The sequence below is a fragment of the Eurosta solidaginis genome, chromosome 4 (genome assembly GCF_040869045.1).
Source record: "Eurosta solidaginis isolate ZX-2024a chromosome 4, ASM4086904v1, whole genome shotgun sequence".
Classification (NCBI taxonomy): Eukaryota; Metazoa; Arthropoda; class Insecta; order Diptera; family Tephritidae; genus Eurosta; species Eurosta solidaginis.
Window position 1 is genome coordinate 59063720 of NC_090322.1, and position 15638 is coordinate 59079357.

At 42.3% G+C, this 15638-nt stretch overlaps 1 protein-coding gene across 1 annotated transcript in view; it reads right to left on the reverse strand.

Annotated features, from left to right (window-relative positions):
* Positions 1 to 715: 715 nt before the first annotated feature.
* Cep164 (centrosomal protein 164) overlaps positions 716 to 15638 on the reverse strand; it is a 141622-nt gene continuing 126699 nt past the window's right edge. Inside the window, exons 4-5 of the mRNA XM_067781802.1 lie at positions 3245 to 6672; positions 716 to 3181 (exon numbers count right to left, since the gene is read on the reverse strand). Coding sequence (XP_067637903.1) covers positions 2676 to 3181; positions 3245 to 6672 — 3934 coding nt within the window. The 3' untranslated portion in view covers positions 716 to 2675. The remainder of the gene's footprint in view (positions 3182 to 3244; positions 6673 to 15638) is intronic.

The following is a 15638-nucleotide window of genomic DNA, read 5'->3' on the forward strand; positions in this document are numbered from 1 at the left end:
CGAAAGAACCGAATCCCTGAAATGAACGACAAAGCACAACTCTAATGGCGCTTGATGCTTTGTGCTTGTGTGGTGGCCGGGCAAGCGACAATGACCCGATATGCACACAACCACCCGTTGCTATGGTTACCAGCAGCATTTTTTGTGCCGTTGCCAGCCAGCATAATGCTTGTTTAGTATTTGTAGTGGCGTCATTTTCACATTAATATTTTAACACTATATTTAACTTTTTTTTAATTTTTTAATAGGGTGCACTGCTGCTTAAGAAGGCCTATCGATACATACCATACCATTACAGTTTATACCATAGAACTACAGTTTGGACGTAAAAGAAGTGCAAACATTTCAACTTGCCTATTTATAATATATAGACGTTCGTATACCATCCTACAAAAACCCGCGTTGCCAACCTCCAATGATTCATAAAGTAAGGAAAAATAGTACTATTTTTTACTTCTGATCTGAGTATTATGGCTTTTTGACCCATTATATGACCGGTTTTGTGTTTTTTTTTTGTTTTTTTTTTTTTTTTGAGTGAAATTTTCGATTTCTTGGGATGTGAGTGCAGGCTTTAGATATTTTATTGGTATTGAGTTATCCCTTAAGCTTAAATGTATTTTTTACATAATATGTCTAATTTGTGCCAAGATTTTTTTACTACAATTGCTAATCACCAAAGTTTTCGTACAACTCTTTGGCACCAAAACCAGTCCAATACAATATTGTTATTTTATTTTATTTCTGTAGTCATTATTACAAATAAAATTATTAAATTCAATCTTTTAGTTTCAACAACGATTATCTTTGGTTTTAAATTGAGATCTAATAAATCTTTTTAAGTTTGTATGTATGTATATATACATTGACATATTCTAATAGAAAGTTCATAACTTAAAATTTTTGCTGTCAATAAGGTCGTGTCTGAGTGAAGTCGTTAATAAAGTCGTATCTCAGGAGGCCGGTTAAAGAAAGGTTGTAATTGGAATAAAAAATTGTTTGACAGAAGAGATGTGAACTATGTAGGTTAGGTTAGGTTGAACTGGCCGGTCCATGAGGACCTCATATAGACTGAATAAATCCGTACTGTTACCAGAAGTTTGTTTTAACGACCAAACTGAAAAACCCTATCAAAAACCAGGACCTATGTTATAAAATAACTCCGTCCTCTTGGCAAATACTAGAAGTATCCTAGGGCTTAAGCCACTTGCTGCTTCTAGATCTGACAGCTGTACCACTCCTAATAGCTGTAGTCTTAGCCTGGCAAGCGCAAGACACGAGCACAGAACGTGCTCGATCGTTTCCTCCTCTAACTCGCACTTCCTACATCTGCTATCACTGACCCAGCCTAATTTAAAGTCATGTGACGCCAGAAGGCAGTGTCCAGTCAGAATACCCGTCATGAGTCTACAGTCCTCTCTTTTTAATGATAGAAGTAACTTTGTTAGTCTAAGGTTGTAAGACCTACACATAATATTCGACACTTTACAGCCCCGCGCTTGAACCTACGCCTTTCCCGCTTGGTGAATCATAAGCCTTCGCATAATATCGTCCAGTCTAATTGGGACGTCTACAGAGCAAGCTTTAAGGGATGCGCCCCTTTTAGCTAGTTCATCTCCGTTTTCATTCCCATCTATTCCCATATGCCCTGGGACCCAATATAGATGTATGCTTCTCCCCGTCCAGCATCTAGATTCGAGATTATTGCCCTAGCTGCTGCTTGACTGTCAATATAAAGTTAACACAGTTGCAGATTAAGCTATTCTCTTCCAGTGTTTCTACTGCTTTGGTTACGCCTAATATTTCCGCTTGGAAAACGCTACAGTAATCCGGCTGCCTGTAGAATCTGTTTATTTCCGGATCAGTACAGTATACCGCAGACCCTACTCCTTCCACTACTTTGGAACCATCTGTTTACACATGTATAGCCGCCATTTGGGCGCCCTTGCGCCAACCGTCCACCTCTATTGTGGCCTTAAGATCTCCCTCGAAGCGCAGACAGGGAATCAGATCAGACAGGGAATCATCTGTTCGATGTGAACTAAATTTAGTAAATTTATTTTCACAATTCGTTAACGACTTAAAATGCTGAACTATACTACAGAAGACACATGTATCTATATTCTGCTTTACAAATTTATGTCTATTGCGAATCGTAAAAGGCAAACAAATTGAGTCAAATTCAAAGCTTTTTTGACAGCAAAATAATTTTTTCAGTTACAAACTTTTTAATCGGTCTCCTGAGATATGACTTTGTTAACGAGTTCGCTCAGATACGGTCTTGATAACAGAATGACGAATGATGTCGTTAAGTTATTCGCCATTTTGACGTGATTTGCTTTTGATTTTTGACTTCGGGCCATTGGCACTGTCCTGTCTCTGTCTAATACTGCACGGCACTTAAATTGACAGAAATCATTCGGTTATCTGTCAAATAAATACCGTTAAGCACGTAGCTTCTTTAAACAGTATTACAAGGCGTATGGTTTTACATTATTTCAAACTTTACTTCATTCAATATGCAAAATACATTCATTCCATATTCATTTTGAAAACAAAATAAATCAAACAAATAGTTAAATACATTTTTTTTAATACGCTCGCGCATACGACAAGTCGCATAATATTTAAGTAATTGGTTTCTGACTGCGCCAGCAGCAGAAAACACTATATCCTAATTATAGATTTGTCTGTTGGCCTGTACCACTGCCTCCTTGAGTGGTAGCGGAACTACCACATACCGCGCCACATTCTCTAGAACCAAGCATGCTTACCGTGCTGCCGCCCATAACATTGCCTGCTAGACCCAAACAGCCGCCAACACCACTGCCAATACCTCCACCAGTAAGTAATTCGTGTTCGGTTTTAGCTTGTCGCAGCCAATTGCGTAGATCTCTGGTACGCTCCACCAAGCTGGTGGTATAGTTTACGGCACGTGGACTTTGTGATACAATTGTATTTGCAGCTAATATAGCGCCACCCATTGAATTGTGCATACGTCCAGTGGCAAGTTGACGATATGTTTCCAAGCGATCGGCTAATGTTGGTATGGATTGTGGTGCATGCATGAGCGTAGAAGTTGTGCCGACAGTTTGAGGATGGCCGTGTGGTGTTGTAGCTGGACTACCACCAGCTGAAAGCATATGTGACCAGTTTAATTCTGAAGGTGATATCATGGGTATACCTGTAAATGAGTTAAGATAACAATAGAAACATTTTACAATTTATTACTAAACTCAAACCTTACCTCCGTGCTGTTGGCTCTTGCCAAGTATATCAAGTATTTCGCGTATCTCTGCGTTGAGTATCTCCAAATTTTGTATGCACTCAGTGGATTCCTGGTGGTAAGCCTCTTTACGCTTATGCAAATTTTGTGTATCACCGCCACTGGCGAAGTCGGTGCTGCTGAAACCTGAGCTCGAATGCGATGAGAGATCACTTAGAGTTGCATCATCTTTCTGTTCTACACCTAAGAAATCCATCGAAGGTTTCTCCCTCTCGTAAATCCTCAAAAGGCTTTGCTCCAAATGACGCAAACGTATTACCTTCTCGCCGAGTAATGCACGTGTGCGATGCAAATTCACTTCCATTTCTGTCAATTCTTTTTCCTCTTGTATCAATTGATCCAAAGTGTGTCTAGTTGTGGAAGCCTTATGACGTTGTTTGATTTCGCGCTGACGTGCGCGGAAATTGGTGCGCTGTGTGCGTAACGATTCCTTAGCGCGTCGCACGCTATCACGTTCCAAGTGTATACGATGCTTAAAGAACTCGAGCTCAGAGCTATTTCCGACACCAGCACGATCGTTTGATATATCTGAGAATGGATACCGTAAATGGTATGTAGTGTCAAGTGTATTCTCAGGGAATTGATCTTCTAAGTCTTCTAGCTTTTGTAGTTGGTGGCGCAAGTTCTCAACTGGCGTACATGGTCGATCGTTTTGGTAATTGTCTGAGTTAAGACGTGATGTCGATGCCGATTTCGTGCGTGCAAATAACTTTTTTCGTTGCCCGTTGCCGTGACCATTGTTGTTGTTCTCTTGATTACACTGAAATGCTGCTTCTGAATCAGAGTTGCCATTGTCACTCAAAACAGGCGCTGGCAAATATCGACCTTTGCTATAATTATTCGATATAGTTGTGTCGGATTGGCTAATCGAAGTTGTCGTGTCATCCGGCACCTGCAAGTGCTTTATATACTTCGAGGCAATGCCTGGCTTACGTGTCATCGTCATTGATGTGCGCTCGATTGAGCGCTCGCGCCCAGTACACCCGTGCTCCTTGCCGCTATTAATTGTTGTTAGATGCGTTTTAGGTGGCACTGGTGGCTTGATGTTGTTACCAGCCAATAGTGCGTTGGGGCCAGCGCCAACACCCGCACCACCGTGTTCTTGACAGGAAGTCGACAATGAAAGTGAACGATTTTCGCTATTACCAATCGATGGCTTATTTGATATGGATCTTTCAGTTTCTGAGCCAGTAGTTGTGGTGTTCGTGTGTAGACTCTGTTGATGCAGCGCCTGCGCTTCTCTACGTCTATTGCGCCGCTCCAACGATAGTTTGACATCTGTTTTCAAACGCACATACTTCTCTTTCAAACATCGGTATTTATCTTCCAACAAACGCTTCTCACAACGCACCTTCTCATATAGTCGATCCTCGCCTGTATCACGCATCCTTTGCCGTTCCAATTCTAACTCGTGCGCTAATTTCTCACGCATCTCTGCATGTTTACGTGAGTGCTCCTTTTTCATGATTTCTTCTTCACTTTTAAGATCTCGTTCCAGGTCTTGTAAGATTTCGGTGTGATTCTTTTGCAAAGTAGCCATGTGCGCTTTGTGTTCATCTACTATCGTTTTACGCTTCATGCTCAACTCTTCCTCCAACTTAGACCGATGTTCTTGCAAGCGAGTTTGGAATGTTTGCTCCATTTCTTCGCGGTGCGAGTTGAAACGGCAATCGTACTCCTGACGTATACTTTCCAACTTTTGTTCGTGTTCATGCTTAATTGCGTCTATTTCGCTTTGCAGCAAATATTCCAAGCGTTCACGTTCTTCTTTCAGCATCGTGTGTTTATCCTTACTAATGTTTTGGCCAAATACTTCGTTTTCTTTTTGGTTTTCACGACCGATCTGTGTACGATTGCTCAGATCCTTATCAGCTTTATCCGTATCCTTTTTCAAAAACCCAACCAGTTTCGATGCCACCTTTAATGTACGTAAAGAAGACTTCTCTGATTTTGTCACAATCGGCTCGATCTCGTGATTCTTTTTAGTGTTAGCTTCTATTGTTTCAAATGGATTAGACGCAGGTACAATAGAATCAACTGAGTCCTGGTCGGATTTATTGATAATAAAGCTCCGCACGGAGCTTCCTTTTGATTCAGAGTCTGTGTCTTCGTACAAGGGTTTAATAGTCGTGGAGCTGTCTTTCAACTTTTCGAGGTAGCTAACCACAGAGCTGGGTTGTGGTATATTACCGTATTCGGTGCTTTGCGAGCGCGCCAGCTCTGAGAGTTTCACACGATCGCGTTCGGGTAGGTCCATTGATAAGCTTTGTGCCTTAAGCATTTGTATAGTTTGTGCCTTTGGTACCGATATCACTTGTATATCTTTCAAGGGGTTTTCATCATCAATCAAAAATGGATTAAGGCTACGCTGTGCTCCACCTTCAGCCCCAAGTGCAGCATATCCCACACAACCATCAACTTCGTCATCATCATCATCCCAAGGATCATCGTCTTCTGCTTCATCGTCGTCTGAGCCAACTGATGCTTCAGGACTTTGCGTAAACTTCCGTGAGCTGCTTGGTTCTTCTTCAGGTGAGCCACGTATTTTCGTTTCATCTAAATTAAAACGCACACTCTTCTTGTCTTCTGCGCCACCACTTTCTGGATCATCCCTCTCCGTTTTCCGACGCATATCCGTTAAGCTTGAATCACGCAAAATACTCTTCACAGATGGGGGTGTTCCAGCCATACCTTCGGAAACAATGCCACTCGAACTTGTCAAGATAGCGGTTGTAGCCGGGCCAAGGCCAGCTTCCATTTGCTTCCTTGACTTTAGAAACATCGCACCCGTACCGGAGAGCACGAAGGCTCGTTTATCTGCAGAGCTTCCGCCTGCTACGTCGCTTTCCACTTTGTTTGCTGCCGCTAACTTTGAGGAAAAACTATCCGCACCAAATTTCATGGCTAACGAAATTTGTAGATTTGTTTTGGTTACCTCGAAGCGTGTTCCTTTGTTTGGTTGAAATGTTAAACCAAAATTTTTACTTCTAGATTCCAGGAAACGACTAACACCACCACTGAATCCGCTTGTACTTGTGCTATTAGCCGCCGAACCCGAACTGCTGGAAGCACCAACCACAACGCCACCGCCAAACGTGGCAGCATTTGCTGGTCTTGTCGTGTAATTTGCATTTACGTTGCTCACTGGTGAAGACATTTCGTTTGTGTTGTTGGTATTGTCACCTTCATCGTTGCCCTGGAGGCTACGTATACCCGAGTCGAGTTGCGATACATCGTCCGAATTGTCGATAACAGGTGTGGCTGCAATTGTGTGCTTTTGCCGTGCTTGCTCAACCAGCTCACGATAGATGGCATCAAGTGGATGGTCCCATTGTGATTGCTTTGTTTTTGTATTATAATAATAATGCCCACATTTCACCTCGGAATAACTGTAAGAAAAAGATATTAATTTAGTTACAATAATTTTCTACATATACTAGTCATGCACTTGCCATAATTTAACAAATTAAAAAACTAGTCCTATACCTTCTATGGACTAATATTAAAGCATAATATTCTAGCCTTCTGGAAGCAACCAAATAAGATGGGCACCCAGCGAAGATTTGAAAAGGAGGCAAAAGTAGAATATATAAGGTAGCATCCGATGCCCGGCAAGGTGTTGTTGTTGTTGTAGCAGTGCTTCGTCCCATCCAGTAGATGTGTCCGATCACAAATTGTCATCAATATCCTCTAACGGGAGTCCGAGGAAACTTGCTGTTTCAACAGGGGTGGACCATAATGAGAGGGGTGTTAGAGGCGTTGGTTCCACAATACAGTTGAAGAGATGGTTGGTGTCATGTGGGGACACGTTACAAGCAGGACATATGTTTTGTATGTCGGGTTGATTCTGGATAGGTAAGAGTTTAACATGTTACAGTACCCAGATCGAAGTTGAGGTAGAGTGACTCGCGTTTCCCAAGGGAGTGTGCATTCCTCTTCTGCAAGTTTTGGGTATTGTTCTTTGAGTACAGGATTCACCGGGAAATTCCTGGCATAGAGGTCCAACGGCTGTTTGTGGAGTTCACTGAGGACCTTCTTGTATTTTTTGACTTCATACGGCTGTATTCTCAGGTGCCGTATTTCCTCATAGTGCTTACGGAGATGACTTCTTAAGCCTCTGGGCGGTGTTTGCTCATCAATCAGATGTCTGTTGGGATGCCCAGGTTTCTGGGTATTCCACAGGAACTGTTTGATTAGCATTTCATTTCTCTCCCTGATGGGGAGTATTCTCGCCTCATTATGTATGTAGATGGTGTTCTGGGGACATAAGAAGACAACCCGTGGCGGTTCTGAGGGCAGTATTTTGGCAGGCCTGTGGCTGCTTCTAGTGAGTAGTCTTTAGGCTTAGCGATCATATCGGGGACGCTTAGCATGCAATCGGCTGGCCAATTGCTTTGTAAGTGGTAATGAGCGTTTGTCGACATTTGGGATGTCCATGTTATAAATAAGGTCGCCGATGATTTAGTCGATGATAATGTCAGGTTCCACGAGGTGAAAAAAATTGGAGAGAGATCAGGGAGGTAGCCGTTTATTTTGTTGCAAAGCTCGTGGATCTGTGGGCCTGGGCCTGTGACCATTATTGTGCACTCATTGGCGTAGGAAACGATAGTGACTCCTTCTGGTGGCGAAGGTAGCTTAGATATGTAGAAATTAAACAAAAGTGGGGATAGGACACCACCCTGTGGCACCCCCTGGTTAATTCTACTTTGTTTTGATGTTTCATTTCTAAATTGCACCGATGCCTGCCGACCACCGAGATAATTTGCGGTCCACCTTTTGAGACGTGGGGGAAGGGTAGACCCTTCCAGGTCTTCCAATAAGGTGCCAAGGTTGACCGTATCACAAGCTTTTGATAGGTCTAGCGCAACGAGTATTGTTCTATGGTGGGGTTTTGATTTAAACCGCAATTTATCTGGGTGCTAATGGCATTTATCGCGGTGGTTGTGCTATGGAGTTTTCTGAAGCAATGCTGATGGCAGGCTAATTGCAAATTTGCTTTGAAATAGGGGAATAAAATGGCTTCAAGTGTCTTGGCTACTGGCGATAGGAGAGATATCGGGCGATATGAATCTCCTATCTTAGCTGGTTTCCCAGGCTTTAGTACCGGGATCACGTTGGCCATTTTCCATTTTTCGGGAATGACAAAGATGGAAAGGGACAGGTTGAAGACATGTGCTAAATATTTGAAACCCTTTTTTCCTAGGCTTTTAAACATCGGCATTACTATGCCGTCTGGGCCCACTGTTTTAGATGGTTTTGCATGACCGATGGCATCCTCAACCTCTTTGGAGGTGATGGTAATTGGGGACGCGCTGAATTTGTGTTTATGTGCGCGTCTGTTGGCTCTCCGTTTAACTTTGTCAACCGTAGTATGCAGTATATATTGTCGGCAGAAAGCGCTCACGCATTTTTTCGCATTCGACAGCACTTTATCGCCAAAGGCGATCGAAATTTTGTCATTGTGCTTAGAAGGATTCGATAGGGACTTTACGGTGGACCAATGCTTACCCACACCGGCAGAGAGGGTACAACTACTTAGATACTCCTCCCATTTCGCCCGCTTGTGTTCACCCTGAAGCAATCTGATGCGTTGCTTTATTTCCCCTATTTGGGGGTCGCCGGGATCGGGCTGTCTTATAAGGTCACGTTCTCTCTCTAAATTTGCGGCCTCCGCCGGAAAATGAGGCCGAATCTCGGGAATTCTTGCGGCGGGAATAAAACGAGCCTAGGCGGATTCAATGACCTTGCGGAAAGCACGCTCCCCTTGGCGAGCATCAGGCGGGATAGGGAGGGCAGCAAAGCGGCTGTCTGTAAAGGATTTGTACTCATCCCACTTTCTTTTTTTTAAGTTTATGAAAGTGCGTTTTTCGGTGACGATGAAGTCGGCGGTGCGCTCGAGCGAAATGAGTATAGGCAGGTGGTCGGATACCAATGTTACCATCGGCTGCCAGTTGACGCAGTTTACGAGTCCTGCGCTCACGATTGATATATCTGGCGAACTGTGACAGCTTCCTACCATACGAGTGGGGGCGCCTCCGTTTATTGTGCAGAACGTCGTTTCTTCTATTTGATCTGCCAACATCTCACCCCTGTTGACCGTCTGCAGGTTTGAATGCGATAGATTGTGATGTACATTGAAATCTCCTAGGATAATGCGATTATCGCCAGTGAGCAAGGCTCTGATATCAGGGCGGTATCCACTGGGGCAAAAGGTGGCAGGAGGGATGTAGATGTTGATGATTTCTAGGTGTATATCGCCTTCCCGGACAGATAAGCCGTGACGTTCTAAGGCACTGTCCCTGCGGCCGATGTCGGGATCAAATATATGATATTGCACTGAGTGGTATATGATAACGTGAGACCGCCTCCATTTCCGCTCTCGCGATATTTTTTGTGGACGTTATACCCAGAACAGGTCTACAGAGCAGATCTTGCTGTGAGTTTAGTCTCTTGAATCGCAGCGATGCGGATGTTGTGCCGCTTCATGAAATCGACTATCTCCGTGATCTTCCCAGTTAATCTATTACAGTTTAACCGCAGAATTCTGAAGTGCAGCGGGGGAGATGGCGTCACTCTAGGAGTAAGTGACGGGTGACTACGCCTGAATTGTGTAGGCCAGGACGCAGTTGCTGTTGTCGCCCTGGTACTGGACGTCCCTGGGTAAGCATTGGAGTACCCGGGGTATTTGGGTTTGCGGCATGGCAACATGGCGCAATGAAGCCCGTCGAAAAGCAGCGCAGTCCGAGTGATGAGGAACCAGTTTGATTTTAACACGCTATAGGCGAAGTACGCGAGTAGTTTAATTGCTAAGTACTTCTACCATAGTAGTGTTGTAAACAAATAACACTTTTCTTTACTGAATATTTGAGTTATTTATGCACCAGTTCAGCGATTTGAATGATAATAGTACCAGAGTAATTAAGAATTTCATAAAACGCGTGTAAGCATCTTAACATATTCGAGGCCAAAAATAACGCTATTTAGTTCTTAAAAACCTGCTTTCTTATAAAAGGACCTCGAGAACCTGAAAGTAGCACCAAAAAACCAAAGCATGAGTGCAGGGGCGGATGATTTGGAGGGAGAACAAAGATCATGTTTCTATGGGGCTTACGCGAGGTCACAAAATCTGTGGGCAGAGGAACGCCGAAGGCTGGTATGTTATCACCAATCTAGTTCCTAGGGAAAGGACATATATAAACGGCTAGATTAATTATTTTGGATTTATTGTAGATTAAAAATGTGATCTAAGTAATTTTAAAATCGACACAGATGATTTCACAACAGAGTTCTTAAGGACACCACCACTCCATTTTTTCGCCTCGCGAAACCTGGCATTATCACCGACTAAATCTTCCGCGACCTTATTTACAACATGGACGTCCCAAATATCGACCATTTTGAACATCCACGTCGATGGCACTACGCTACCGACTGTCCTACACCCCAAAATCTTGGGTGTGACGTTTGATCAGGGTCTAAATTTTGGTGAGCACGCAGCCGCAATTGTTCCGAGAATTCAGAGCCGTAACAAAATCCTCAAATCCCTCGCTGGCAGTACTTGGGGAAAAGATAAAGAAACGCTCATGACTACATACAAAGCAATTAGCCAGCCGATTACGTGCTACGCGTCACCCATATGGTCGCCAAGCCTAAAAATCACCCACTGGAAGAAACTACAGGCCTGCCAAAATACTGCTCTCAGAATCGCCACGGGCTGTCTTCTTATGTCCCCAGAACACCATCTGCATAATGAGGCGAGAATACTCCCCATCAGGGAGAGAAATGAGATGCTGACCAAACAGTTCCTGTTGAATACCCAGAAACGTGGGCATCCCAACAGACATCTGATTGATGAACCAGCACCGCCTAGGGGCTTAAGGAGTCATCTCCGTAAGCATTTTGAGGAAATACGGCACCTGAGAACCCAGCCGTATGAAGTGAAAAAACACAAGCAGGTCCTTGGTGAACTCCATAAACAGGCGTCGGACCTTTATGCCGGGAATTTCCCGGTGAATCCAGTGCTTAACGAAAATTATACAAAACTTGCGGAAGAGGAACGCATACTCCCCAGGGAAACGCGTGTCACTCTTGCTCAACTTCGTTCTGGATACTGTAACAGGTTAATCTCTTACCTATCCAGAATCAACCCCGACATACAAAATGCATGCCTCGCTTGCAACGTGTCCCCACCTGACAATATCTGCTCATATACCTACGAACTATAAATACAGGACAAACGACAACAACAGATCAGAACGAAAATCGACACTGATGATGGCACAATGCCGAAACCGGTTTGTCACAAAACCAAATTTGACAAGGGATGACGGAAAATCGTTCCAATATACATCATTTATCCACCCTGTCGGAAAATCAACCAAACAAGATAAGTCAGTAATTGCTTGTCAGGCTTTTAACTTGAACGCGAACGGACTACTAACAATTTACAAGCGACGCCTACTGAAAATATATAAAGCAAAGGCGAGCATTTGGTTCAACAAACAATGCCTGGAATTGAATGTTACTCCGAAATTCGCAAAAATAACAATAAAGACAAATACCAAATCTAGCAGGAAAACAGTTAGAAAAGCGGAAAAGAATTTTTTAAAATATGAGTTGGAAAGCTTATACTCGAAGAAGGATGAGATAAATGCCGAGTTATTATCTATCCATTTAAGATTGGCAGAACAACTACCTACAACTGCACTAATGGAATGTTTCGACCGCATTAAGACAGAGGTCGATCAGGAACTACAACAAAAATACAGGTCGCTGAACCGAAAATTGGACAAACTGGCAGGACGACGAGAGGGTAACCAAAACCAAAACACTCACCAGTTTCATGACAAGTTCGTTAACTTCACAACAGTGGCCATCACCAAGGAAGAGGCACAACTTCTCGAAAAGGGCCTGAAGCACAATATCATGGACCAGAATACAGTAAGAAAAACGGAGCAAGCGATTGTAGATGCGGAGATCGCAATATCATTGATACCACAGGAAGAACAGGAGCACGCAAGACACATGTGCAGGGAAATCATAAAAAAGGAGGTGAATGCACAGGAAGGACAAAAATCAAATACAGAGGAGAAAACAATAAAGAATCTACGGCATAAACTAAGGAAAAACAATATTGTCACAACGAAAGCGGACAAAGGAAACACCACTGTGCTAATCGAAAAAGAGCAATATATATCTAAAACTGAGGATCTCATAGAGGAAATGAAATGTCGTAGAATGAGAGAGGATCCCACAGATGAATACCAAAAACAAATCAAAGTTGCTATAAAAAATGCAACCAATATAGTAGATTCTAACATGGCACATAGATTGGTCCAAATGAACCCTTCGGCTCCTCCAATGGTTGCGCTACCAAAAATCCACAAGCCAGACACGCCAATGAGGCCCATCATTAATTTTAAATCGGCACCATGTTACAAACTGTCCAAATATTTAAAAACTATATTGATAGATACTCTGGAGTTAAGTAACGAATATGCAATAGCTAACACAACAGAACTAATAGAGAGACTCGAGACCGTAGAGCTAACAAGAAACAGCAAATTGGTATATTTTGATATAAAAGATTTATACCCATCTATACCACTATCGGAGGCTTTGGACATAGTTAGCTCAACAATAGTTCATAACACAAAAAACAAAGTGAAAAGTATGCAAATCACAAATACGCTAAGAACCACTTTACGTCAAAACTATTTTCAATTCAACAATAAAATATATAGACAAACAAACGGTCTTGGAATGGGAAGCCCCACATCAGCAATTCTTATGGAAGTGTTCATGCAAAATCTGGAAGAAAAGTACATACAGGAGCTGAAGTCCAAATTAGGCGTGTCATTTTATGCTAGATACGTGGATGACATAATATGCGTTTTAACTACTAATAACGAGGAGCTTGTACTGGAGTACCTCAACAAGCAGCACGGAAATATAAAATTTACAATGGAAACCGAAAAAGACGGAGGAATCAACTATCTAGACCTCACAATAAATATTGATAAAGAAGCCAAAAGATTTAACTATGACATATATAGAAAGTCAACGGCCACCGACACAATACCTCAAATCATCCTCGACAGCATAAAAATGCAGCATTAAGGCACTTGGTACATAGACTTGAAAGAACACCTCTTACACAAGAGGCATATAAGAGAGAACTTGCACTTGCAAACAACGGATATAAAAAAGCACTAGTAGATAAGCTCAGAAGGACAAATGGAGAACCAAAAAGAAATAATGAAAAGGAAAATAATAGCTGGACGACTATGACATATACTGGAAAAGCAACATATAAATTGGCAAACTTCTTTAAAAAATACAACATTAAAACAGCATTCAAAACATCGTACAATCTAGGGCGAAAACTAAGAACTAACATTAACTCAGAGGATCCGTTTAGCAGCCACGGCGTATACAAGCTTACCTGCGGATGCCAGCATAGTTACATAGGACAAACAGGACGGCAAATAAGAACGAGGTTCAGAGAACATATTAGAGATTACAACAAAAAAATACGGAATCCAAACATTATACCCGAGTCTAACTTCGCGAATCACATGGTCGAGAATGAATGTTCCCCAGCAAACATCAATAAAACAGTTAGGGTTCTTCACATACAGGAAAAGGGCTGACGTCTCAACGTACTCGAAAACATGGAAATCTACAAACAGAAAACATTCGACGGTAGAATAATAAACGAACAGATAAACACAATTTCTGACACAATATTCGAGCCTTTAAAACTTGTTTACAGGAAACAACTTAATCACACAGGTACAACAGACAAACACTCAACAACAAATAAACACAAAACAATTAACACACCAAAACAAAAAACCGACAAAGAAGGTCAAACGACTAAAATCACAGATTTCTACCTACCCAAGTCAGCCACACAAATCGATTAGTAAACCACCCTCGGTTCTGAATGAACACACAGCACATACACATAACTAAATATACACAAGCATCAATTTGACAATACCTGCTCATATACATACGAACTATAAATACAGGACAAACGACAACAACAGATCAGAATGAAAATCGACACTGATGATGGCACAACGCCGAAACCGGTTTGTCACAAGACCAAATTTGACAAGGGATGACGGAAAATCGTTCCAATATACATCATTTATCCACCCTGTCGGAAAATCAACCAAACAAGATAAGCCTCTAACACCCCTTTCCTTATGGTCCACCCCTGCTGAAACGGCAAGTTTCCTTGGACTCCCGTTAGAGGATATTGATGACAATTTGTCGCGGCTATTGGGTGGGGCGAGCATTACTACAACAACAACAACAACACCACCAATGTCATGTGCACCCAGAGAAAATATCGGTGTCAATGCTCGAATAACCCCAAGGTAAGTATTATAAGGTGGGCTCGTGTAAAGGTAGCGGCCCACTTCACTATAGTATTGATGCCGTGGAGCTTGTCTAAACCTAGTGAATTTTAAATCGGTTTTATGCTACAACCAGTTAAATTTATTAAAAACATCAACGATATTTGGAATGCTGTTGTTTTTGTACCGAAAAAACACTCTGCAGGTTTTGGGGAACGTTATGTAGGATATAGACCGGTACGTTCCGATAACAAGCACTATTAAGGTACAAGCCCGACCATACCCGCAACGATTTAATATGACTCACACCTTAGTTCCATAAGGAACTCGTCGTCGCCAGAGCTTCGACTGCTAAAGAAACAGGATTCGCCATGTGTAAGTGGGTTTGACAATTTGGTTGGAGAAGCTAGAAATTAAAAGGGTGCTGCTACAAAACCCCATTGAATACTTAAATCCAATTTCGGAATCAATATTTCCGCTAATCACATTTTCTTAAGGGCTCTTCCGAAGAATCACATTATTTTTACTTTAGACAGAGTTTGGAATAAATTTTGCACAGCATACATATGTAGCTACTTAAGAGTTTTTTCGCAGAAGCTAGGCGTTTGTGAATAAAAATGCGACTAGATATTCGCAGCATACCTCCTTGGTGGTGTTCCGATACGAGTGACTACGAGTGCAAACTCGAGTACTTTGCTCAAGTACTGAGTATTTTCCGAGTCGATTACGTCGTGCAAATACCTTCTAGGGTATCGAGTTCGTGGGTAAGTCAAATAACGCCTCCCGTATTTTTGGAAACTTCGCTCCAAAGTGTATCTTAAGACCTTCAATCTTAATATATAAAAATACGTTGCACTATGTTTGTCGCCAATGGACTCCTAAACTACTGAATTTGTTTTGCACCCCGTGTGTGTTTCTGAGGGGGCCCGCGATTTAGAAGTACTATGACATTTTTTTAATTCAGGAGAGTCTTTAGTTGTTCCATG